This window comes from Chrysemys picta, chromosome 1, assembly GCF_011386835.1.
Source record: "Chrysemys picta bellii isolate R12L10 chromosome 1, ASM1138683v2, whole genome shotgun sequence".
NCBI classification, from domain to species: domain Eukaryota; kingdom Metazoa; phylum Chordata; order Testudines; family Emydidae; genus Chrysemys; species Chrysemys picta.
This window is the reverse complement of record NC_088791.1, coordinates 158,323,915-158,345,726: the sequence shown is the minus strand read 5'-3', so window position 1 is coordinate 158,345,726 and position 21,812 is coordinate 158,323,915. Positions and strand designations below refer to the sequence as shown.

The 21,812-nt window shown below is 42.2% G+C and overlaps 4 protein-coding genes across 29 annotated transcripts in view; 2 read left to right on the top strand and 2 right to left on the bottom strand.

Moving 5' to 3' along the window:
- Nucleotides 1–145: 145 nt before the first annotated feature.
- TRMT10C (tRNA methyltransferase 10C, mitochondrial RNase P subunit) lies at nt 146–4,223 on the bottom strand. Of its 5 annotated transcripts, none has more exons than XM_005283547.3 (2): nt 4,031–4,223; nt 146–2,262 (listed from the first exon to the last, which is right to left on the bottom strand). In XM_005283547.3, the coding sequence occupies exon 2, from the start codon at nt 2,229–2,231 to the stop codon at nt 930–932; it is 1,302 nt and encodes a 433-aa protein (XP_005283604.1). In that variant the 5' UTR covers nt 2,232–2,262; nt 4,031–4,223; the 3' UTR covers nt 146–929. The 5 variants fall into 5 exon arrangements, with proteins under 5 accessions (XP_005283604.1, XP_005283606.1, XP_065444162.1 ...); XM_005283549.4 differs by having other exon boundaries at nt 4,073–4,213; XM_065588090.1 differs by having other exon boundaries at nt 4,083–4,153.
- Nucleotides 4,119–9,073, top strand: TXNL4B (thioredoxin like 4B). 4 transcript variants are annotated; one of them, XM_005283552.5, is made up of 4 exons: nt 4,119–4,335; nt 6,420–6,588; nt 8,118–8,269; nt 8,792–9,073. In XM_005283552.5, the coding sequence occupies exons 2-4, from the start codon at nt 6,457–6,459 to the stop codon at nt 8,955–8,957; spliced, it is 450 nt and encodes a 149-aa protein (XP_005283609.1). In that variant the 5' UTR covers nt 4,119–4,335; nt 6,420–6,456; the 3' UTR covers nt 8,958–9,073. The 4 variants fall into 4 exon arrangements, with proteins under 4 accessions (XP_005283609.1, XP_023959092.1, XP_005283610.1 ...); XM_024103324.3 differs by having other exon boundaries at nt 4,254–4,388; XM_005283553.5 differs by lacking the exon at nt 4,119–4,335 and adding an exon at nt 4,496–4,613.
- A 1,171-nt stretch (nt 9,074–10,244) lies between these two features.
- Nucleotides 10,245–21,812, bottom strand: part of LOC101940241 (putative protein ARB2BP) — a 260,593-nt gene continuing 249,025 nt past the window's right edge. Inside the window, exons 1-4 of one of the 7 annotated variants that reach the window (XM_005283554.4) lie at nt 16,107–16,242; nt 14,423–14,521; nt 13,720–13,785; nt 10,245–11,484 (exon numbers count right to left, since the gene is read on the bottom strand). In XM_005283554.4, the coding sequence (XP_005283611.2) occupies nt 10,426–11,484; nt 13,720–13,785; nt 14,423–14,428 (1,131 nt within the window). In that variant the 5' untranslated portion in view covers nt 14,429–14,521; nt 16,107–16,242 and the 3' untranslated portion in view covers nt 10,245–10,425. Of the gene's footprint in view, nt 11,485–13,719; nt 13,786–14,422; nt 14,522–14,834; nt 14,995–16,106; nt 16,243–21,812 lie in introns of those variants that run through there. The other 6 variants (XM_065588172.1, XM_065588181.1, XM_065588155.1 and 3 more) reach the window with 6 other exon arrangements.
- Nucleotides 16,170–21,812, top strand: part of SENP7 (SUMO specific peptidase 7) — a 79,372-nt gene continuing 73,729 nt past the window's right edge. For 7 of the 13 annotated variants that reach the window (XR_010599492.1, XR_010599491.1, XM_008162865.3 and 4 more), the window contains exons 1-2: nt 16,170–16,273; nt 21,613–21,665. Coding sequence is in view for 6 of the 13 variants with exons in the window: in XM_008162865.3 (XP_008161087.2) it covers nt 21,624–21,665 (42 nt within the window). In the remaining 7 variants the exon portion in view is untranslated. Of the gene's footprint in view, nt 16,274–16,458; nt 16,526–21,612; nt 21,666–21,812 lie in introns of those variants that run through there. The other 6 variants (XR_010599493.1, XM_065588049.1, XM_065588039.1 and 3 more) reach the window with 3 other exon arrangements.

Genomic DNA, 21,812 nt, shown 5'->3' with positions numbered 1-21,812 from the left:
AAAGGTGGGGGGGGAAAAACTATTCTACAGCTTAAACAGTCATTTCCACCTACATCAGTAATTTAAACTCAGTGCATATCTGAGAAGTGTTGTGTATTTTCAGTACAGTACTGCCACATTTAAAGAGACTCTCTGCCCCTAGGAGTATTACAAGCATCAGTGTTTATTATTTTCAAAAGCTGTAGAGGATTAGAAAATCCATATGATAAAGGGACAAAAACATATATTAAAAAAAAAGTCTTACATTGGCCCACCTCTTCCACAAGGTGAGTAAATTTTAGAACCACAGGTCTGATTGTTTTGTTTACATTCACAAGGCATCACATCAGATACTAAAATACTTTGAATGAATAAATCATGCAGCATCATAATGAGATCTTTCTAAAAACAAAGAAAGAAAACCCTAGGAAAACAAAACCACAACTTATTCACTGGGGTACGAGCCAATGGGCAAATCAGCTACATTCTAAGATCAGTATTCAAGACATTATTAGAGTTGTAAATTGATAGAAAGGCTAAGATTTGCAAATATTTACTGAGGCAGTTGCATTACATTCATTACATTACTGATATCCAACTAGCCTCTTACAATTCCTATATTTACCATATTTCAGTCCATGAACTAATCAAGTGCATTACTGCATTTGGTGTTGAACAAGTAAGGATTTAAATGAAGTTATATCCACCACAGTTTTATTAAATTTAATTACATTCTTTCTTATGGTGCTATTTGTAGATTTGATCATCACAGCTTTTCTTCACATGGATTCCCCTCTCCCACCCCCCGTTAAGTTTCTGCAATACAAAGGTTATAAAAAAAAAACCCATATCAGGCAGCAGTTCTAGTTACTCTTTTACCCTTCAGTTTTTCCATCAAATTCTCACAGAAGTCAATGGAAATTTAAGCCTATTAACAGTATAATCTGCCCTTAAGATTCTTCAGCTACCCACCATTTTTTCTGTGTTTGCTTCCTGAAGGAATTCTCTACAAAGGGCTTCTTTACCTTTTCCTGACTATTGCTAAATTCAGACACCTTTGTTCTTCGCCCTGCATCAGTTTTACGCTTTGAATATAAAGACGTATCTACAAAAACTTCGTATTTTCTTTTTGGAACAAATTTCAGCGCCTCCATCCAATCTCCAGTGTCTTTTAAAGTTAATAAAATACGAATCATTTGGTCCAATGTGAGATTTTTGGCACCACTTTCCCACTTCAAGTACCTCTCGAGTGGAAGACGTTGAGTTGTTAATTTCAAGCGTTTTGCATGTGCAAGAGAGAGTCCAGTCTGTATATTCCTGTCAACCATTGATCCAACTATATAAATTTTATCATGCTCAAACGTCTTCATTACATTGGGAGAGTCAGCAGTTAAGTAGATGAGCTTGTCTCTTGGAAAGACATCTGTGTGAGACTGTTCTGTCACAGTCACAAGTAAGTTGTTCCATGCCTCTCCATAGCGCTTAGCAAATTCTTTATGATATGGGCCATCTACTTTGAGATTACAGAAATGTAAGTGAAAAGGATCCATAGCTCTTCGATTCCGCCCTTCGGACTCCATTAGCTGATTCACTGTGTTCTCCATTTCTCTACGTGACATGTAATTTTCGTAAGCCATGTCAAATACTAGAGGCTGGCCAAAGATCATAGCCTGAGCAGTCCTCCAGTTATACATCTTATCCATAGACTTGGACCAAAACTGCAATAAGAAAGTATTCTTCAGCTCACCAGTATCATTTTCTTTAGCCTTTTCCAGCCTTTCCTTCTTTGCTTCCTTTCGCTTTTCCTGCTTTACTTTACTAGCTTTCTTCACTTTTTCTTTGACAGCTAAGTATTTTAAATACTTCTTTTTGGATGACTTAGTGGAACATTCCATAAGGGTCTTTAACTCTTCTTCATTGATATTTTCTGGAACAGTTTTGCCAGCTAGCCTCCACATCTCCACAAGTTCCCTTGTGGCAGCTAAAGTGGAATCCTCCTCACTCTCAGATGTCTCACTGACTTCCTCTTGCCTTCCAGATCTCATGACATTTTTCCACTCATCCAAATCTAGCTTCTCAGTGGGGCTGGATGAAATCTGCTTCTTCAGGGCAGGAGACAAAATCATTGTTCTACATGGAAATGACCCCTGGGGAGTTGTTAAAAACAAATCTTTTTTGGTCCCATTTCGCATAGCAAACGGAAAAACAGGATGTCTCACAATGCTTCTCAGAACGATATTAAAAAACTTCATATTTAGGAGAGTGTTGTGTCCAAGCAGTTATCTGCAAAAATGGTAACAAGACAAAAGAAAAACAAAATCAGTAGTCACAGATGTGAGAAAAACTCAATCTGCTTCTAACCTTAACTCCTCAGATGAACAGGAAGTTACTTCTTAGCACTTGATATCAACATTCTAATTGGATTTTTACTGTCTCTAAAAGAAAAAGTTGATGTTGCTACTAGAGGAAACAAGTTAGCACTGTTGCTTAAATCAGCTGGGTGTATAATTCCATGTCAAGTCAAACAATACTTAAATATGTTTCAACCCTCCCACTTCAATCACTCATGTATGTCATTTGTAGATAGGAAGCTTTGTGATGGAAGCATGCCATTGCACACAGATGACATGAATGCTTTCATAGATGCAGACCACAGAAGCACAACTCATTCTACTTGTGGGGTGACAATGTGGGTGATGATTTATTTTTGAGTAGTTTTTCCAGAAAATTTTCACATCACTAATGCTTATCTTTTTGAAATGTAACAATTAAGCAGGGAAGCGCCCTTGGCAAACTCCTGCAGGCTTATGAGCTTAATTTTATGATGTCAGTGAAGCTAATGGGACTACTCACAATATGTAAAGTCATGCATGTGAATAAATCTAAGCCTAAAGCCTCAATCCTATAAACACAAAAGCACATATATAGCTTTACTCATATGAGTAGTCCCATTAATTTCAACAGGACTCATCACACAAGTAAAGTTAAGCAAACAAGCTTAAGTGTTTGCAGAACTGGGCCTAAAACAGAAGTAACTATGCTGTTTTTTCTTATCTTCTCTCCCCATAGCCAACCCTAAGTAGAGCCAATGAACAAATTATTATTTTTAAACTGAACTTTGTAAACAAATTAAAAGCAAAAATAAGTTACATATTAAAAAAAAAATTATGCTATAATTTTATTTACTATGCGACCTGGAACAAAAAGTGTCCTTATTTGAAAAAGAACAAGTTAAACCTAGTTTCTTTAATTAAAAAAAAAAGTATAAACAGGCAACAGATTAATAAAACACAATATTCTGTAAATATGCCATTGTTTTGAGATGCTATGACTGTAGCAAAAGTTAATTGACTAATGTAACGAAAAAGATAGACTGTATAAAGTTGATGGACAACTCACAATAAAAATTGTTAATATGAATTATCAACATTGAAACAAAAGAGAATACAATTTACAGGACAGTGAAATAAAAATGTTCCATTCTGTGGAACAGGACAAAAACAAACCACTGAGACTTTAACAAATTATATACTTCAAATATGCAAGCAGGTCTGTGATGAGGTGATCATTTGAGTAGAAGAACTTGCTTGTCCCTTCTACTGAAAACTACAGAAGTAGATGCTTTTAAAACAATCTTAAAATTAACCCGTAATGCTTAGCCAGTACATATACATTTTAAATTTCAAAGCACTTTTCATACATTATCGTTCAGTCTCCAGAGAACATTATTAGCACTACTGCACAGATGGGTGGGGGCGTGCACGCACACGGGGCTCAGTGATCCAGACAGGGACTTCCCCGCCCCACGCGTGACACCGGGACCGGTATCAGGAGCAACTGCTTTACAGGCAGCAGACGAAAGGCCAGGTCGGTGTCTACCCTCCCCCCCACTGCCATGGCCCTGGGCTACCGCCCCGGCGGCGCCTGGTGACCCCAATGAAGAGGGGCCTCCCGCTGCAGGACCCTGGGGAGTCAGGGGCCCCCTCCCTCCACCGGGGCGGCTCCGGCTGTGCGGGAAACTCGGCGTCCTGTGCCCGCCCCGAACACGCACCTGCAGGGCACCGCTCCCCACGCGCCTCTCGCCCTGACCTACCCAGTCCCACCTCGAGAACCCTCCGACTCGCTACGCTTCCACTTCCAGCCGGAGGGTTCTTGGTGCCGGACCCCCCTCCTCACTCGGAAGGGGAAAAAGCTCTAGCAGCCGCGCCGCTGGGCTGGCCTGCTTTTCACCCCTCTGATTGGCTTCGGTTTGTAGCCAATCAGAGGGTAGGATCTGCGCGTGCGTGCTGAGTGGTTCTGTCCGACAGACTGGCGTGGCGGTTCGATCCTTGGGTCCGATGCCTCCATTTCCCCCAGGTGCGCGGTGTCCTCCCGTCCTGGTCCTCAGGGTTCTGCAGCTGCAAATCCAGGTTCCCACCTTCCCCCAGGGTCCTACTGCCCTGCCTGCATCCGGGGTTCTGCCGCCGGGCAGGGGGCAGCTGGAGATCGGGGCAGGTTCCAGGGCTCACACTGGGACGAGACCGGGGAGCCCAGTGGTGGCGGGGGATGGGCAGGAGTTTGCAATGGCATGTGGCGGCCAGAAGAAGTCCGTGTGATTGCGGGAGGCTGCAGATGCAGGGGTCTCATGTCCCCAGGTGGGGGAAGGGTGTTAGTATCAGATCCTCTTTCTATGGCTCCGAGGAGCCCCTAGGCTCAGTTCTTTCCTCAAAAGGCTTCATGCTCCACAGGGCAATGGACACAGCACCTTTCTCTGCTGTGTCTGCAGCTGGGCTATCAGTCCATCCGTTGCTCTGTCCATCCGTTGTCCATCATTGACAACTTGGAAGGAGTTCAGAGCAGGGTAACAGAAATTATCTGGAAAGCCTGACATGAGGAAAAGGTTAAAGGAGCAAAATATTAGAGCTTGGCTAGATGAAGACTAGGGAGGAAGTTGAAGAAGATGCAATAACAGTAAAGAAATATTGACCGGTGTAAACAAATGTGATGTAGAGGGATTACATAGTGTGGTATATGGGGATATAATAATGTGATAAATAAAGAAAAAGAAATTTTGAGCTGATTATCCAGGGAAATAACTTCCTGGGAGAGTGAGCTGTACTGTGGTGTAGAACAGTCTCCCAAAGGAAGTGATTGCAACTCCATTGCATAAGTTATTTTAGACTAGACAAAGTGCTAGAAAATGTGCTGAAGGAGGCAGTCCTTCTTTGGCAGGGAGCTGTACTGAGTGATCTAATAGGTCTCTCTTAAATCTCAAACATTTTATTTGGTGGCTGGTACAGCTGAGGTCTCAATCTGGTGAAAGTTGACAGCCTCCCATAAAGATTGGGGACCACTGATTTAGGCTGTGCATGTAAAGTGCACATAGGGTGACCAGATAACAAGGGTGAAAAATTGAGACACTTTTTTGGTGGTGTGGGTGGTAATAGTTGCCCATATAAAACATAGCCCCTAATATCGGGACATCTGGTCACCCTAAGTGGATATGCTGTGGCATAGAAGACTTGGTTTTCTGAGTGCATCATATCTTATATTTACTGTCAACAATGTATGTTCTTCAGCGGGTCTTCTGTTGTACCAGGAATCGGCAACCTCTGGCACGTGGCCTGCCACGGTAAGCACCCTGGCGGGCCGGGCTGTTTTTTTTACCTGCCGCGTCCGCAGGTTCAGCCAATCATGGCTCCGACTGGCCGCAGTTCGCTGTCCCAGGCCAATGGGGGTGGCGAGAAGCGGCGCAGGCCGAGGGATGTGCTGGCCGCCGCCCCCATTGGCCTGGAGCGGTGAACCACGGCCAATGGGAGCTGCGATCGGCCGAACCTGCAGACGCGGCAGGTAAACAAACCGGCCTGGCCTGCCAGGGTGCCTACCCTGGTGGGCCATGTGCCAAAGGTTGCCAATCCCTGTGTTATGCCCTTCCAGACCTTTTTGATATAACTGAACTAACTAGATAGAACTGTAGTGGCTGGACAACCTAGTGTTTGTACAAAATGTAAATTGATAGCTCCCCCCTTGTCTTTAGGGATCTACTTTTTCTCCAGCTGCTCACAACACTATCCTTTTTTTCCTCTCACATCTTTATATCCCATATATCACCTTCTTTGACAATAGCCCCATATTTAAATAATTCACACAGCCTCTTTTAAATGTTGTTTTTAAAATTGATAATCTTTAAGTCTGTGTGCAACTCTCTCTGAAGCCCAACAGACAGGTATGTAAGTAAGCTGTTCTTTCTTTTGCAGAATGCTGCACTGTGTAGTAATATTTAATTTTTAGTATTTGGAGCAGTATGTTTTTCTCTTGCCCCTTAGAAAAAGAAATCCTAATAGATTAGACTGCCTTGAGGAAACACTTAAAGATGGGCTCATTATCTAATCAACTACTTTTTTGGTGTGTGGTATGGAGGCAGGTTTACTAATTTTGACAGTGTCTCTTTTAATAATTAGATACAGTGTTTGATATCTGGAGCCATTTTCAATCAAGATGAGCTTCCTGCTGCCCAAACTGACCAGTAAAAAGGAAGTGGATCAGGCAATAAAAAGTGTAGCAGAGAAAGTTTTGGTTCTTCGATTTGGGAAAGATGATGATCCTGTTTGTCTGCAATTGGATGATATTGTAAGAGCAATTTTTAAAAACGTTTTATTGATGCTATGCCAATCATTACATACACATTTAGTGCAACAGAATTAAATGACATGTGATACTATCACATAATATAGAAGGAGCCAGGTTACTATTAAGTTATTAGTGTACTGGGAATGAAATGTAAAGTGGACTAATTAGAGAATACTTCACTCCCTTCGTAAGAGTGTGGTGAAAATTAATCATTGGTAGGGCTCCATGTCTGTCACAGAGGTCCCGGATTCCATGACTTTCCGTGACTTCTGCATGGGCCAGTGGGGTTAACCCCAGGGCCGCCCAAGCAGCTGGCTCCAGGGCCAGCTACTGCAGTCCGAGACCCTGAGCAGCAGTCCCTGGCTGGCAAGCCGGAGCAGCCGCCGTCCTGGGCACTGGTCCCCAGCCAGCTGGCCGGAGTGTCCACAACCCCGGGCAAGAGTCCTTGGACAGCTGGCTGGAGCAGCTGTAGTCTGTGGCCCCTGGCAGCTGGAGCCGCTGGCCTCAGACACCCTCCCCAGCAGCGCACCCTCCCGCCATGCGCCCTCCAGCAGCAGCCCCCACCCCACATACACACAGCATGCCCCTCCCCCATTTAAACACAGGTATTTTTAGTATAAGTCATGGACAGGTCCCATACAGGCTGTGAATTTTTGTTTATTGTGTCTGACCTGTCCGTAACTTTGTCTGTAACTAAAAATAGCCTTAATCATTGTTTGCAAAGAACTTTGAAAAGTGCTATATAAACTTTACTTTATAGCATTTGTATATAGTACAATTAGGGGTGCAGGACACCTCACAGAGAGAATAAAGACATGGAGTTATATCCTAGTCCCACTGAAGTCAGTGGGAGTTTTGCCATTGACTTCAGTGGAGCCAGGATTTCTTCCTGATTCTTTCACCTGAGCAGTTAGACTACACAGTAATAAAAACAGCTGTACCCTTTCTACAATACAGCTTCCACCATTGCTGTCAATGGTGGAAGTGCACTCGTGGAAAATTACAGGATTGATTTTTTCCCCCAATGCACACAAAGGGAAGTTAAATATTTGGCCTTGGCCATCCAGCAAATGGTAGAAGTGGTCTTACAAATCAGGCATTTCTGTTTCCAGGTCTCATGCTACGATCACTAGTCCATGCTGCTTATGTTTGAAACAAGATGGACTAATATTTATATTTAAAATTCAGTAATGTTAAAATATCCATGATGTCTTCTCATGAGACAAACATTTCTCCATCTGATAATTAATTGCCATGAGAGAGGTCTTTGCTTCCTTATGCTTGCACAACTGATTCTTTACAGTGACCAAAACATGATATTGGAAAAAATCATGTGCTCAAAGCAGCAACCCGATTATGAATTAATTATAAAATAAATTTGTTAAAGATAAAGATCCGTCTTTCACTACTTCTGACTCTCCCTTATTTAAAAAACAAGGTTAGCAATTACAGCTGTGCTTTTAAACTTGGCATGTTTTGCCTACTTATGTTAGAATCTGTTTTGATCATGTCTTTCTCAATTTCTAAAGCTTGCAAAGACATCTCATGACTTAAGTAAAATGGCAGCCATTTACTTGGTGGATGTGAACAAGGTGCCAGTGTACACCCAGTATTTTGACATCAGTTATATTCCATCTACTGTCTTTTTCTTCAATGGACAGCACATGAAAGTGGATTATGGGTACGTCAGTTTGCATGAGGTTCTCTTCTGTTTACCATAATTAGCATAGTCTCTGCCTATGTTATCTTATGAGCTGGCTTGAGAAAACTGTACTTTCCTTTGTCAGTAGTTGCATGAATATTGAAAGAGAGAAGGCCAAGTAATGAATGGGCAGAGATGCTGAACTACGCCTTCCATTTTGAAATTTAGTTAAATTTACCCTCTCATTTAGTACTGTGTAAAAAAACTCTTTGATACATTTCACAGATGATGTGCAGTATATTGTTACATTTGACTCTGTTCTCCATGTTAAATTCTTGGTCATACCACCCAATTTTTCTAGGTTTTTGAAGTCTGGTCACAATAATTCCTATATTGCCTTGTCTCTTTACTTCATGTATACCATACCAGAGTAGTTCAAGCCATAAGAATGACTAAATCGAAATTCTCCTTTCTGTTGTATAAGTTTTCATGTCTTTAAAAAGTTTGTTTCATACACTTTAACAGGCATTTACATTTCTACTGTCTTTATCTGCTCCATAGGTCTCCAGATCACACTAAATTTGTGGGAAGCTTTAAAACAAAGCAAGACTTCATAGATTTGATTGAAGTGATTTACCGTGGAGCAATGCGTGGAAAGCTCATCGTACAAAGTCCTATTGATCCAAAAAATGTTCCCAAATATGACCTTCTCTATCAAGGAATTTAAAATATTGATTTGAGATGAGCAAAACTTGTGTATTCGTCTCGAAGATCATATTGGTCACCCTTTGAAGACAGACATTCTGTCACTTTCTTATAAATAAAGGTACATGTTTACTTGTATGAGTCACATAAATTATTCTCTGAGATGCACACTATCTAATGGTTATGAAATGGTGCTTTGAGGGTGAAAGTATCTCTGATGTGGCATCGGTGAGTGAACAAATCACATTAAAGCATGAGCGTGTACTGCCTTGTGATCATTTAATACCATTCTCAATAGGAACAGTATGCAAACAATTGACCGTTTTTTCATTTTTGTTTTAAAATAACCCTTCCATTTTGCATATTTCACCACTTACCGCCTTCCTATGTAAGTAAATAATTCTGTCCCTTATTGCTAGCAGCGGAGTGGGAATTCCTAGAAGCAGCAGCAGAGCGTGGTTAAGTCTACCAGTGAGCAAAAAGTTAGAGGGAAACTATTACTCATTCTTCAGGCACAACCATACCCTCAAAAGATCCTGGCCAAAATGGAAACTGAGGCCACAACTAAACATTAACGTTCTGACATCTTTTAAGGCTCAATCTTGCAAGGACTTGAGCATCCTTAACTCCCACTGATGCGAATAGGAGCCAAGAATAGCCATTTTGTTTCCATTTACTATACAAATAACGGGGGGTTATTTTACTTTCCAACATGCTGCAATCATTCAGTCTGAAAAGGAGTTAAATGAGGCCGAATTAAGAGTAATCTCACTGGTTTCATTGGAATGACACTGATAATAAATTTGGTCCACTGTATATTATGTTTAGACTATCTCATTTCTCTGACTGGAGGAAGGTGGTAATGTATGGTTCAGTGAAGAATCTTTAGATGACAGACTAGTGTCCAAAGGGAAGCAGTAGAAACCCCCGTGCTTGAGACATCCAAAACAAGAGACTGGAAAAAATATTGGAGAATATTTAAGGAACCGCTGGGCACTGCCAGGTGAGTGGATAGGCTAATGTTAGATTTGTAGGGTCTTTAGCATTAATTTCATATGCCAAATTGCCCTTTACAGTGAAATTTACGGATTTTTTGCTGACAAAATCTACTTAGCTCAGATATGCACAAACTTCACAACATAAGCTTCCAGAATCAACACAGGTAAACTCTGGCTCATCTTAACACCGTTACTATGTACCATTTTAAAGTGCAGGAATAACAGCAGAGCTCAAGTTTAAAGCTCCCATGAATTATTTTTTTGAAACTGCAATAATTAGATTCCAAAAAGAAAAGACCAAACTTTTCTAATGTTTGGTGATAACTTTATTTGTTCTTGCAATTAGTTTTTCAACAACAATAAAAATCAGAAACCCAATATCACCCTTATGGCTATAAATCACTCTGCAATGCAAGGAAACTAACATGGCAGCTTCAGTTTCAAGCTTCCACGGAGTGGTTTTAAAGAGGGAGAAGAGTCCTGAAAAATACTTCAGCATGTATTGCCTCTCTTCTTATTTTTGCTGCTCCTTGTTACAATAGGAGAACGAGATAAAGCTACTGTGTTCTTAGCTTTCAGTGTGCTCTTCAGGTACTTGAAAATGGCCTGTAAGGTGGAGGATGGTGCTAAACTGTATTTTTCAGTCCCAGCAGAGACTGTAGGACAGTCCACTTTCACAAGGGAACCTGTGGGTCTATCTAGAGGTTTACTGTTTGTTATCCATTCACGGCAATGTTTCTGTATCCATTCTTGCACATGTGGATTATTTTTCACCTGGTGTAATGTGTGGTGCATGGAGTCAATAAGTGCCACAGAATACACTTTATTCATCACTTCCCATGTTCTCTGCATGAGCAGGTTGATGAAAACCAAGCCTCCGTAGCCATGGGCAATGAAGGCAACATTCTTGGCTGCGCTCTTTGAAATAAAATTGTCCCAAATGTAAATGGTGTGCTCTTCAGGGCTGCTGCTGCATCTCTTTGGGATCCAGCAGGAGGAATTTACAGTGGAAGATTCTTCCTTGGTAGATAAACTTAACCACTCATCTTCCATCTTCAGATCAATGAAATTGTCATTGGGATTTAAAACAATCACTCCTCCATAGCACTGAAGGGCTGTTTTAATGAATGGTATTTGAGTTCCAGGGTCCAGGCCCTCATGGATTATGGTCTTCAGCCCCCATTGACCAGCCCGAAAGACTCCACGGTCTTGTAGGAGCACGATTAGGCTTGAGGAATTAGTTAATGCTTTCTCACTGATGAAAAATAAACTCCTGGGTTCATCTTCTGTAGCATCTGTTGGGATGTGGACTTTCTGAAGCTTGCAGACTCTTTCCAAGAGCTCATAAACATACCGTGTAATGAGATGCCCCAGAACTTGATAGCGTTTATGGTTACTCTCATGTGCATTTTTATAATAATTAAAGACAAAGGGCTCATTGGTATCTAGATGCTTCAGTTCACCATTTTTGTTGAAGTCATATTTCAGTTGTTCTGGACACTCTGAACTCTCTACTAATTTCCTGAAGCTTAACTCCGGCTCCATTTGCAACTGCAACAAATAAAACAGATGACGCCATTACAATTCTAGACTTGGTTTATTTTTTTAAACATAATTTCTCAGGCCACTGATTCTGAAATTGTGGCATATGGACTACACATGGAACACAGAACACTAGTCTTCACCAAGCTGGCTACTCCCTGCCTTCTAATTGCTAAATTACATAAAAAGAGGCTAAAAACACACTAAGTACTTTCCTAACTCTATTTTGCCACAAACAATTGCTATAGTTGCCAAAAGGAGGTTATAGGATCAAGAATGGGAGACAAAGTAATCCACACAATCATGAATGGTAGGGGAGCAGGTCCACAAGAAAATATGTCTTTTAAGATTGATTTGAGTAATCTTTTAAGATTAAAAAAAATTGAGAACCCCTATTTTAGGCAGTGTAATTTTTTGATTGTCTTCTATTGTAACTGATCAAAATTGCAGCAGCAAGAGTTTGGTATACTTTTAGGCTTTGTGTACAGCTTAGCATTTTTATCCATTTTTCTATCCGACTCCTCCCCCCAACCCTTTAGTGTAGGTGGGAGAGTGCAAGCTAGCCCTTCTTGCAGCTGCAATACTGCTTTGACAGGAGTTCTGTGCTAGCATCAGGGAGAGCTGCTGGCACAGAACTCCCATGATCATAGACAATTTCTTTTAGTGTTGTCTGTTTCTGTATACTAATTTTAAATTTGATAAATGGTTTGACTTAAGCCAGGGTACTTGAATAAAACTGCATGGTGGATTGATTTAAATCAAAGTGAGAGGTTTTTAAGAACAGGTTAGACAAACGCCTATCAAGATGCTCTCGGTCAGTGGTACTCAGACTGAGGCTCGCCAGCTGCAACTGGCTCTTTAATATATCTCCTGCCGCTCTTTGCAGCACATGATATTAAAACACTGTGTGATTTAATTATTAACCAATCAAAGTTATTAACCAATCAGGATGCTTTTACTATGTTATTTATCAATTGTAGTTGATAAAATAATAATACTTGGTCAATCATTTTTCTGTGAGTGTGTGTGTATATATATATAGTAAATGAAACAATGAATTCACACTACTGTGGCTCTTTTGGATAATGTTGATCTCTAATTTGACTTCTGAACTACTGAGGTCTGAGTATCACTGGTCTAGGTATACTTGGTCCTGCATCAGCATGGAGGGATGGACTAGATGACCTCTTGAGATCTCTTCCAGTGCAACATTTCTATGATTCCATAAATCACGAATTTTAACTATGATTTAAATCAGCAAACAGAATACCTTGATTTAAATAATTGAATTTAATTTTGTTTCACATTTGTATTTTTTAATTATTTTCCTAAGGAAAGGTTGATTCTCATTGATTGGTGAACATTAAAACATATTGATTTGCACATAAATATAGCCTTTACACTAAATTTGGTACTCCTTATTGCTAGTCAAATAGATTCACTATATCTATACACATTTATTTAAGCAATTATATAGTTTAGCATACATTTATTAAGAGTCTTAGCTTCTACATTTTTATTATATTTTAAAATGTTAAATGACATTTATTATTTACTAGATTATAATTAATTTTTTACTTGTGATTTGTGTCAACCTGCAGTTGGAGGAAATGCAAGTACTTTCCCTGACCTGGAATTCAATTACAAATGCACAAAAATAGCATTTTAAATTTTTTGCATTAAATAAAACTATCTTAACTATGCTGAATACATAAGGGGGAGAAAAATAAGTTTATCAAAACATGTTTTGCATTTAAAACTAACTGGTTTATTAAACAAACAAAGTATTAGCTACAGATGGTCACCTATGATTCTCCCAATCTGTGGGAAGGTTGGTGAAGAGAAGAGAACTAATGGGAAGGGAAGTACACAAGGACCACAGTATGTTGGATGTAGCACTGAAGTGAGGACAATTCATAGGGGGGAGAGAACATTTCATATAGGAGGAGCTGCATATATGGATGTCTGTTCCTCAAAGCAACACAGTGGGAGGTGGTTGAAGGCAAATGTCATGGTAAGAGACTACACAGAGTAAGGTGATGACAGTCTGGAAAAAGGAAGAAGCTATTCACTAGTAGACTGCCACCCAACCAAAATATCCCCAAGATCATAGCCTAGTAGTACACAGCACCTCACCTCGCTTATTCCAGACTACATTATTATTCTTTAAATTTCCACAAAAAAGAGAATATGTATATGATACCAAATTAAATCCGGTAAATGTAACTAGAAACATATACTTACATCCATGTTTACTTTAGGGCACTGGGAAGGTCTTATGGTGATTTCATTCAGTTCTGTCTTGGGATTCTGTTTTTATGGATGAAACAGTAACATATTAATGTAAATGTAGTAAATGAGTCTTTTTTGTTGTGGCTACGCGTCTCCACAAGCCCCCTATCCCAAAAAATAAGTACAGCCAGGGTGACAACTATAAAGTTTTGAAGCAATTTACAACCATTTATACCTAAGACTTTTTGATTAAAAGCAAATTATAAATTATAACCCTATTAGTTGGGAAGAGGGATTTTTTTGCAGCAGTATCATCTCCAGATTTAAAAAGCAGTGACTTCAGATGGCTATTAGTGCAGTCTCACTGTATTAATCCCTGGGTGCTAGAATTAAACTTTAAAATGGTGAAGCACTCCAGTCTGTGCTGAATTGTTCTGTGGATATAAATAAATAGGAGTGCAGGATTCAGAGCTGTCAATCTGGTACCTTTTACAAATACTAAATTCATGTCAAAATATATATTCAAATGAAAAATTATCTCTCTGCCTGATGTACATAACATAAGTCTCAACTGTTAGGCCTGCTGGGCTGAAATTTTGTCATCTTGTGTTTGTACAGCACTTAGCATGTTTGGAGCACTACTACTACCAAAAAAAAAAAAAAAAAACCCACAACAACAACCCTGTCTTTTATGAGGTTTAAAATCCAAGTTTACCTCCATCCCAGCAAGACTCACTTATCTCACCGCTTCTTCTTGTAAATTTCGTTATCAGAAAAGCAAAACCTTGAATCTGAGGTTGGAGAAATCTTCACTCTTTTAAAGAAAAGAAATCTATGTTATTTCAAGCTTTCAACTTCACTAATTTGTTATGTACCTGCTTTGGGGGCTATAAAAGGTGTCAGAAACTATTGTATCAGGTCATACAGCTGGGGTTTGAAAATCTGCAAGTTATGATCTAAAGTATCATTCTCAGACTTTGACTATACTCCTTGACAGTGTCAAGATTAAAGCCTTTTTACAATACTGAGTTGAGTTGCCAACAGTGGTTTTCAGCAAGTACTTTCCCTGACCTGATACAAAAATGGTTTAAGTGCCAGGGAAGAGAAGAAAAAACTATTTTCAATACCACATCAAAGGGTGCTTACAACTTTGCTTTCTGAAACAGTACTGAAAACATTTCTATCTCTCCTAACACTTACAAAGTTCACAGTAGGAGCAGTTGCTGGAAGCTATCACCAGAAATGCAATTTATTAGGTCCTAATCCTGCATACTGATCCATAAGGGGGAACACCTGTGTCTCCAAACTGCCCCAGTGGCTTTAATAGGGCTCCACACAGAAGCAGATATCTGCACTTACCAATCCTACTGGAGGACAAGATAACTAAGACTTTATGAATTCAAGTACAGTTAAGCTCTGATCCCAACCTCATTACAACCTCTCTTGATCTTGACCAGGATCAATGATTCAGTCTCAATGGGGCAAGATGTGAGAAATGTTGATAGCGGTTGTATATTTAGGTGTTTGTTTTCTTGATCAATTCCCCATACTGGAGGACTTGTTCTTGATGCTACATGCCTCCTCAGCCCACATTTCAGTAAAATTAAATGAGAATTATTTGCTTTCATAGGGAAACTTGTATGAAAGTTGCAGGCCCAACTGTTACCCTTAAATTTGCTCTTTTTCCTCAGGCCATGTGGGGTATCTGTTTTGTTTTTTTTTGTTTGGAAATCCAGTCAAAACTAAATTTTTATTTCTTCGGTGCATTGGTAATATTGGGGATTAAAATGAAAAGAGGGTTAGATTCTGAGGGAAATAGGGTAGTTAATTGAAGGACACGGAACAGAGCGTGGGGCCATTTGTGTGACACTGAAAGAAAGACCAGTGAGACAGTAGTAAAGCCAAGCTTGCAGGGCAACAATGATGGGGTACAGGAACAGTGTCAGGAGGTGGCCTTCAGTGGAGCTACTGGGTGGTGTGAGAGCACTTGGGGGCAAAGCACATGATCTGGTGGGGCCACCAGTGCTGAGAGAGGGCAGTATTTGGTGGGGATATAGGGTGATGGGAGGAGGTGGAATCTGTTGGATCTATGGTATGGTGTGAGACCCAGCGTTTCGTGGGAGGTGGGGAGCTAGGAGGAGACGGTATCCGGTGGGGCTGTGGGATTGTGGAGGTGGTCTGGGGAACAAGAGGTTGGTGTTTGGTGGGAGGAGGGGTTGGGGGCTGTAGGGCAGTGAGAGAGCAGAATCCGATGGGGCTGTGGGGGTGGTTTGGGGGTTATACGATTTGGGGGGCTGGGGTGGTTTGGGGGTTATATGATTTGGGGGGCTGTGGGGCGATGTTGCGGGGTCCCACAACCGAGGGCAGCGGGTCTCTGCGAGGACCCTGCGCACACCAACCCGGGAGGGGGCAGCAGCGGCGACTCCTGGGCCACTGGGTGGGGGCGGTGCCGGGCCCCGGCCCGGAAGTAGCCGGGGAAGCTGCGCAGGCGCCGGCGGCGGCGAGCGGAGGGGAGCCGGGGGGAGCTGTAGCGGCGGCGAGCGGAGCTGGGAGGCGGCGCGGCCGGGTGAGCTGGGGGGGACCTTAACCACGGGAAGCAGTGCGGGGCCAGGCCACGGGCTCTGCGGGCGCAGCACAAGCCGGTCATTAGCCCCCTGCGCCCTCCAGCCCAGCCCAGCCCAGCCTCCCCCCGCGCCCCAGGGACCCTGGCGCCATTCCAGGGCCGATCCCCCCCCACCCCGGCTTCAGGGCAGAGACGCGGTCTCTGGAGGGGGGCGGCAGCTGCTGCCCCCCAGCGCCGCGCCGGCAGGGCCAAGGGGTAAGAGCTCTGTGAGCCCCCCTGCGCTCCGCAACCGCCCCAGTTTGTCTTGCCCATGGCAGGATTTAAAGCGCACCGTGGGGGGCGGGGTCTCGGGGGCTGGGCTGGGGGCGCCCCCCCGGGCACGGGGTTTTCTGTGCTTGCCTGGGGGGGGGGGGGTAGGTGTTTACTGCTCAGCAGCGAAGCGAAAGCCTTGTCTGCATGTCCCAGCTGTGGTGCATCAACTACCCCAGTGCTGTTGCCAGGGCCACAACCCGCCCAGTGTGGTCGCAGTGATACGCCATAAACGTGCTAGGGGGGTGAGCTGGCCTGGTGTAAGGTGCTTTAATACCGGGATGACCGCGTCCGACCCGGTGAGGCGTGGTGCTGATAGAGGTGTGCTAGTTAAAAACCAGATCACATCTCTAAGGGACATTGTTATACTGCTATAAAAGCCAGACTTCTCATGGAATCTCATGAATCCGGGAGGAAGGGCTCAATGTATGGTGAGAGCTGGCAAATCTGCTAAGCCTTTCTGTGATGCTGAGCTACCGTCCCCCCTCTATGAGTGCCTCCCAAATGTGTGCATTCATCCTTGTGACACCCCTGTGAGAGAAGGAAGTTTCATTATTCCACATCACAGATGGGATTGGGGAGCCAGTGAGGGGTAGCAGGGAAAGGAAGGTCAGACAGATCTGACAAGGAGCCAGGGTATGGGGGAAGAACTGGAGTGGCTGTAGGGTGACCAAATGTCCTGATTTGGGGGTCTTTTTCTTATATAGGCTCCTATTACCCCTCCCCCCCCCCCGATTTTTCACATTTGCTCTCTTGACACCCTAAGTGGCTGGGCAAAGAGACTGGGTCAGAGGTAGCAATGAAACTGGACCAAGAGCCTGAGGAGGGAGACTGGGACTGGGAGACAGTGGGGTGGGAGAAAATGGGGGGTAAACCAAGGCCAGGTGGGAAGGTGAGAGACAGATCAGATAGGGAAGGGAACTGGGCTTGGCTGGACAAAGAGACTTTCACTGGGACTACAAACTTGAGGACTGGAGAACAAAATTGCCTAGGTTTATTTCTGCCTGTAAATCCCCCTCTTGAAGATTTTATGGTTCCTTTCTTAGCACTGGGCTCAGAGTGTAAATAGGCATCCTTTGTGAATCATACAATATTCAATTTACATATAGCCGGTCAGATAAACATCTTTTGCCTGAAAGAAACTTGTTTGTTACCTGGTGACAAGTCTCAATTCTCAAGAACGTAATTTGCAGTATATATACATAACTCCTTACATATTATCCATAATACATTTTGCAAGGATTATGATGACCAGTGTGACACAGGCTGTCAGTAGAGACTTTACATGACGCACATTGACAAACTAGTATGAAGATACCAGATCTTTATGTACCCCTATGCCCTCAGACAGTTGGAACCAGGAAGTCCCTGTGTCACAATGATTTAATGGTTAAGACAGTTCAGTGTTGCCTTGGGAAACTGGATTCTATCCCTGGCTCTGCTTAAGAGTCCTTATGTGATGTTGGGAAAGTCACTGAAACCAAGCATTTCACAAGTACTCCTGAGGGCATTCTGCACCAAAAAATTAAAAATTCTGTGCTCAATATTTTAAAATTCTGCAAAATACCACTAATTTTATTTGTCAAATAAATGTGGAGGCTCCAGCGTGGCACAGGGGAGCACAGGCCACTGGCTGTACAGAGGTGGGAGATCACGGGAGGGCACGGACTCAACGGTGAGGCTGCACACAACCCTGACACAGCGCAAAGACTGGGTCTGCCCCCGAAACACCTTACTGCCCTTCCCCTCTGTTCCAGGTATGGGCAGGCGGGCTCAGCAAGGCAGGATCCAAGTGTGGAGAGGCTTAGTGTGGGGGATCCAGGTGTGGGTTGAGAGGGTTCTGTGTGGGACTGTCTGGGTGTGGGTGGCTCAGTGGGGGATCTGGGTGCAGGGGGGGATCTGGATACAACGGTAATGGGACTCTGCAAGGGAATCCAGGTGAAGGTGGTTGGGACTCAGCAGGGGGGTGTCTGGGTGTTGTGGGGATAGCAAAGAGGAGGAAGCAAAGAAATCTGCAGGGGACATAAATTCTGCACATGCGCATTGGTGCAGAATTCCCTCAGGAATACTTTATCATTATATGTGTGTTCATCTTTTTCTGGGTGCCTGACTTGAGACTGGGGTCTGATTTGCAGAAGTGCTGAGCAGTCACAGCTGCAACCGAAGTCAATGGGAACTGTATTTCGAACATGCAAAGTGTTATATTGCAAAGTACTCTGAAAAATTCTCTCTCTAAGGCCAGGTCTGTACTAAAAAGGTACATTCCTCAGGAGTGTGAAAAATTCACACTGCTGAGCAACTTAGCCAAGTCAACTTAGCCGCTGGTGTAGATAGCGCTAGGTCGATAGAAGAATTCTTCCACCAGCCTTGCTACTGCCTGTTGGGGAGGTGGATTAACTACAATGATGGGAGAACCCCTCCTGTCACTCTAGTGAGAGTATACGCTGAAGCACTATAGCTGTGCTGCTGCAGTGTTTCTAGTGAAGACAGCCTGATTCGGCACCTATAATTAGTGGATATTTTTTACCTTAATCTCTCAGTGCTTCTGTTCCCCATCTGTAGAATGGGAATAATACTACTCCATGAAACAGGGGTGTTGTGAAAATAAGATTTGTGAAGCACTCGGATGCTATTGTCGTGACTTCTATAGAAAAGCCCATGAGAAAATTAATAATTCTGTCTTCAGAGCAGGGTCTGAACAGTGAGCAGTAAATAAGGCATGTGGCTGGCCACATTGAATAGTGAGGAGAAAACAATATATTGAATAGAGCACCATCAATTTTATGCACTGAGTCAGGTATCCTGTGGAAATCATATAATTAAAGACTGTATCATAAGGAATATTCATAAAAAGACATTTCTTAACTTTTGAATGCTTAACTTTGCAACTTTAATAACGTTTTTTTAGCATCATTTTTGTATATGTAATATTAGTGTAGATTAGGTTAGCTTCCTTATTGACAAGTTGAATTAGCAGAAGCCACTCTTAAACTGAAATGAGAATGTGGTTTATCTAAGTTCAAAAGCACCTAAATTGGTGCAGGTTTGTGTGTAGACAAAGTCTTGCAGTGAGTCTGGGTGAGAATTGGAGTTTCAGTGCAGTGCCTTAACTACAAAGCTGTGCTCCTCTATTAGTTCCCATTTCAGCAAGGTACATAAGCCTGTGCCTTACTTTAAGCATGTGTAGGCCCAATGGGAGTATTCACATTGTTAAAGTTAGGTATGTATCTAAGTATCTTGCTGTTCTGGGGCTTTAGGCATGAGTTTTCCCAACATGTTCATGGTCTAATTCTTCAATTTGTGCACCAGCTCAATACATTAAGCAAAAATACTTTTATTAGTGAGGATCTCAATACCCTTTAAAAACATAAAAGTCTGTTTCACATATTGCCTATATAGTACTTTACATCCCCCCAAGGGTTTTAGATGCACTAATCTTTGCAGTCCCTCCCCCATTTTGTATCTGAAGCAACTGAGGTATACAGATTAAGTGACTTTTTCTAAGACCAAACAGTAGATATCAGAGTGGGCATTAGAGTTTTGGAGCTACTAGTCTTATTTTTAGTCTACTAGGCCACATTGTCCTTGCAAGGAAAACATGAGCAACATAACAACAATCAATTAGAAAATTCTTAGGTTGTAATACCCTTCTAAAAGACAGAAAGATAGAATATGAAATGTCTCAATAGACTTATAGTACAATTAATTTATTAAGTAGAACTGGGTCTTAAATAAACTCACTTCTCATAGAGAGGAATTCAGACTATAGTTCTAGTGAGCAGAGTAATTTCCTCATTAGTTAGAACTGCCATTTGCTAGACAAACTTTCACATAAAAAAAAAGCTGGTTAGATCAGGAGAATTTTTTGGGGAGGAGGCTTCATGCTGGATATAAGTCATTATGGTGTCATATAGGAGATGTGCAGAATATGGATAAAAGAATAATTTCTCACTGAGTTCAGTGAGGTCTTAAGCTATATTCTTCCCTATGAGGAACAGTTTTGTAGAAGAAACAATCTTAGTTCTGTCACTCAACTCCCTCATAGTCTTGGTTGCTTTCTGTGCCTCATTTTCACAGTTTGTAAAATGGGGATAATAAGGACTCAAAGGCTTATGAAATCTCCTCCTCTGGCTAGCAGGTATAAAACAGGGGATGCCTTGCTGTCTGGGCCCAAACGCTGGTGAGAACTCCAGTTCCCAACGAGCTGCTAGAATTCCTGCTTGGGCACAGTCCTTGAACCCTGCCTAAGTGGTGCCCTGTCTCTTGTATCTGCCTTGGTTAATAGGTGTCTAGAATGGAGAAAGCGCTTTCTCTCTGTTAGCCCTCCCGGAGCTTCTTTCAGCATATAGGTGTCTGCAGTGATTAAGTGCAGTGCATGTTTCTTCTGTTGCTCAAAGCAATTGCATGCAACAGCAGAATGGTACACCTGATTTTGATCAGTTTCAGAGCTGCAGAATAGCAGCCATGAAAATAAGACTTTGAACTTGAGAAGGTTACTAGCTGCAGCAGTGGTGAGCACTTAGGAAAACAGCACTGAATAAATTTACATTAGCAACTCTAAAGACTAGAAACTTGTATTTAATGTATCAGAGGGGTAGCCGTGTTAGTCTGAATCTGTAAAAAGCAACAGAGGGTCCTGTGGCACCTTTGAGACTAACAAAAGTACTGGGAGCATAAACTTTCGTGGGTAAGAACCTCACTTCTTTCAGATGCAAGACATCTGAAGAAGTGAGGTTCTTACCCACGAAAGCTTATGCTCCCAGTACTTCTGTTAGTCTCAAAGGTGCCACAGGACCCTCTGTTGGTTGTATTTAATGAAATCTCAGGTTCTGGAGAAGTTAATATCATTGACTTTCCCCCACTAGTGGGCAGGGAAAGCTTTAAACTCATTAGAAGCAAGTAGGTTATTTTAAGTCCTAGGAATGCTTACCTCCATCTGGCCCAAGGGTGTTGAGAGAATTAATTGGTTAATGTTTATAAACTCTGAACAGGTAAAGTGCAAATTAATAAGTTGATTTTGTATCTGTTTACAGTAGTGACAGTTATGGAAGGAAATGGAAAAACTGCTGCATCAGGTCATGTGAAAGTAAGTTTTGTATTGTTTATAAGAAAATTCTGCAGCCCTGGCATTATGTACTTGCAAAAATTCCAGAAACTGCAAATATACCGTATATACTCGTTCATAAGCTGAATATTTTTGGTAAAAAGTGACGCATCAAAGATTGGGGGTTGG

What these genes read in the sequence shown, in the direction of transcription:
- TRMT10C (XM_005283547.3), bottom strand. Translation starts at nt 2,231, where the DNA reads ATGAAGTTTTTTAATATCGTTCTGAGAAGCATTGTGAGACATCCTGTT.
- TXNL4B (XM_005283552.5), top strand. Translation starts at nt 6,457, where the DNA reads ATGAGCTTCCTGCTGCCCAAACTGACCAGTAAAAAGGAAGTGGATCAG. An exon ending in GTCTGCAATTGGATGATATT is followed by an intron (nt 6,589 to 8,117) that starts GTAAGAGCAATT and finishes CAATTTCTAAAG; the next exon opens with CTTGCAAAGACATCTCATGA. An exon ending in CACATGAAAGTGGATTATGG is followed by an intron (nt 8,270 to 8,791) that starts GTACGTCAGTTT and finishes TCTGCTCCATAG; the next exon opens with GTCTCCAGATCACACTAAAT.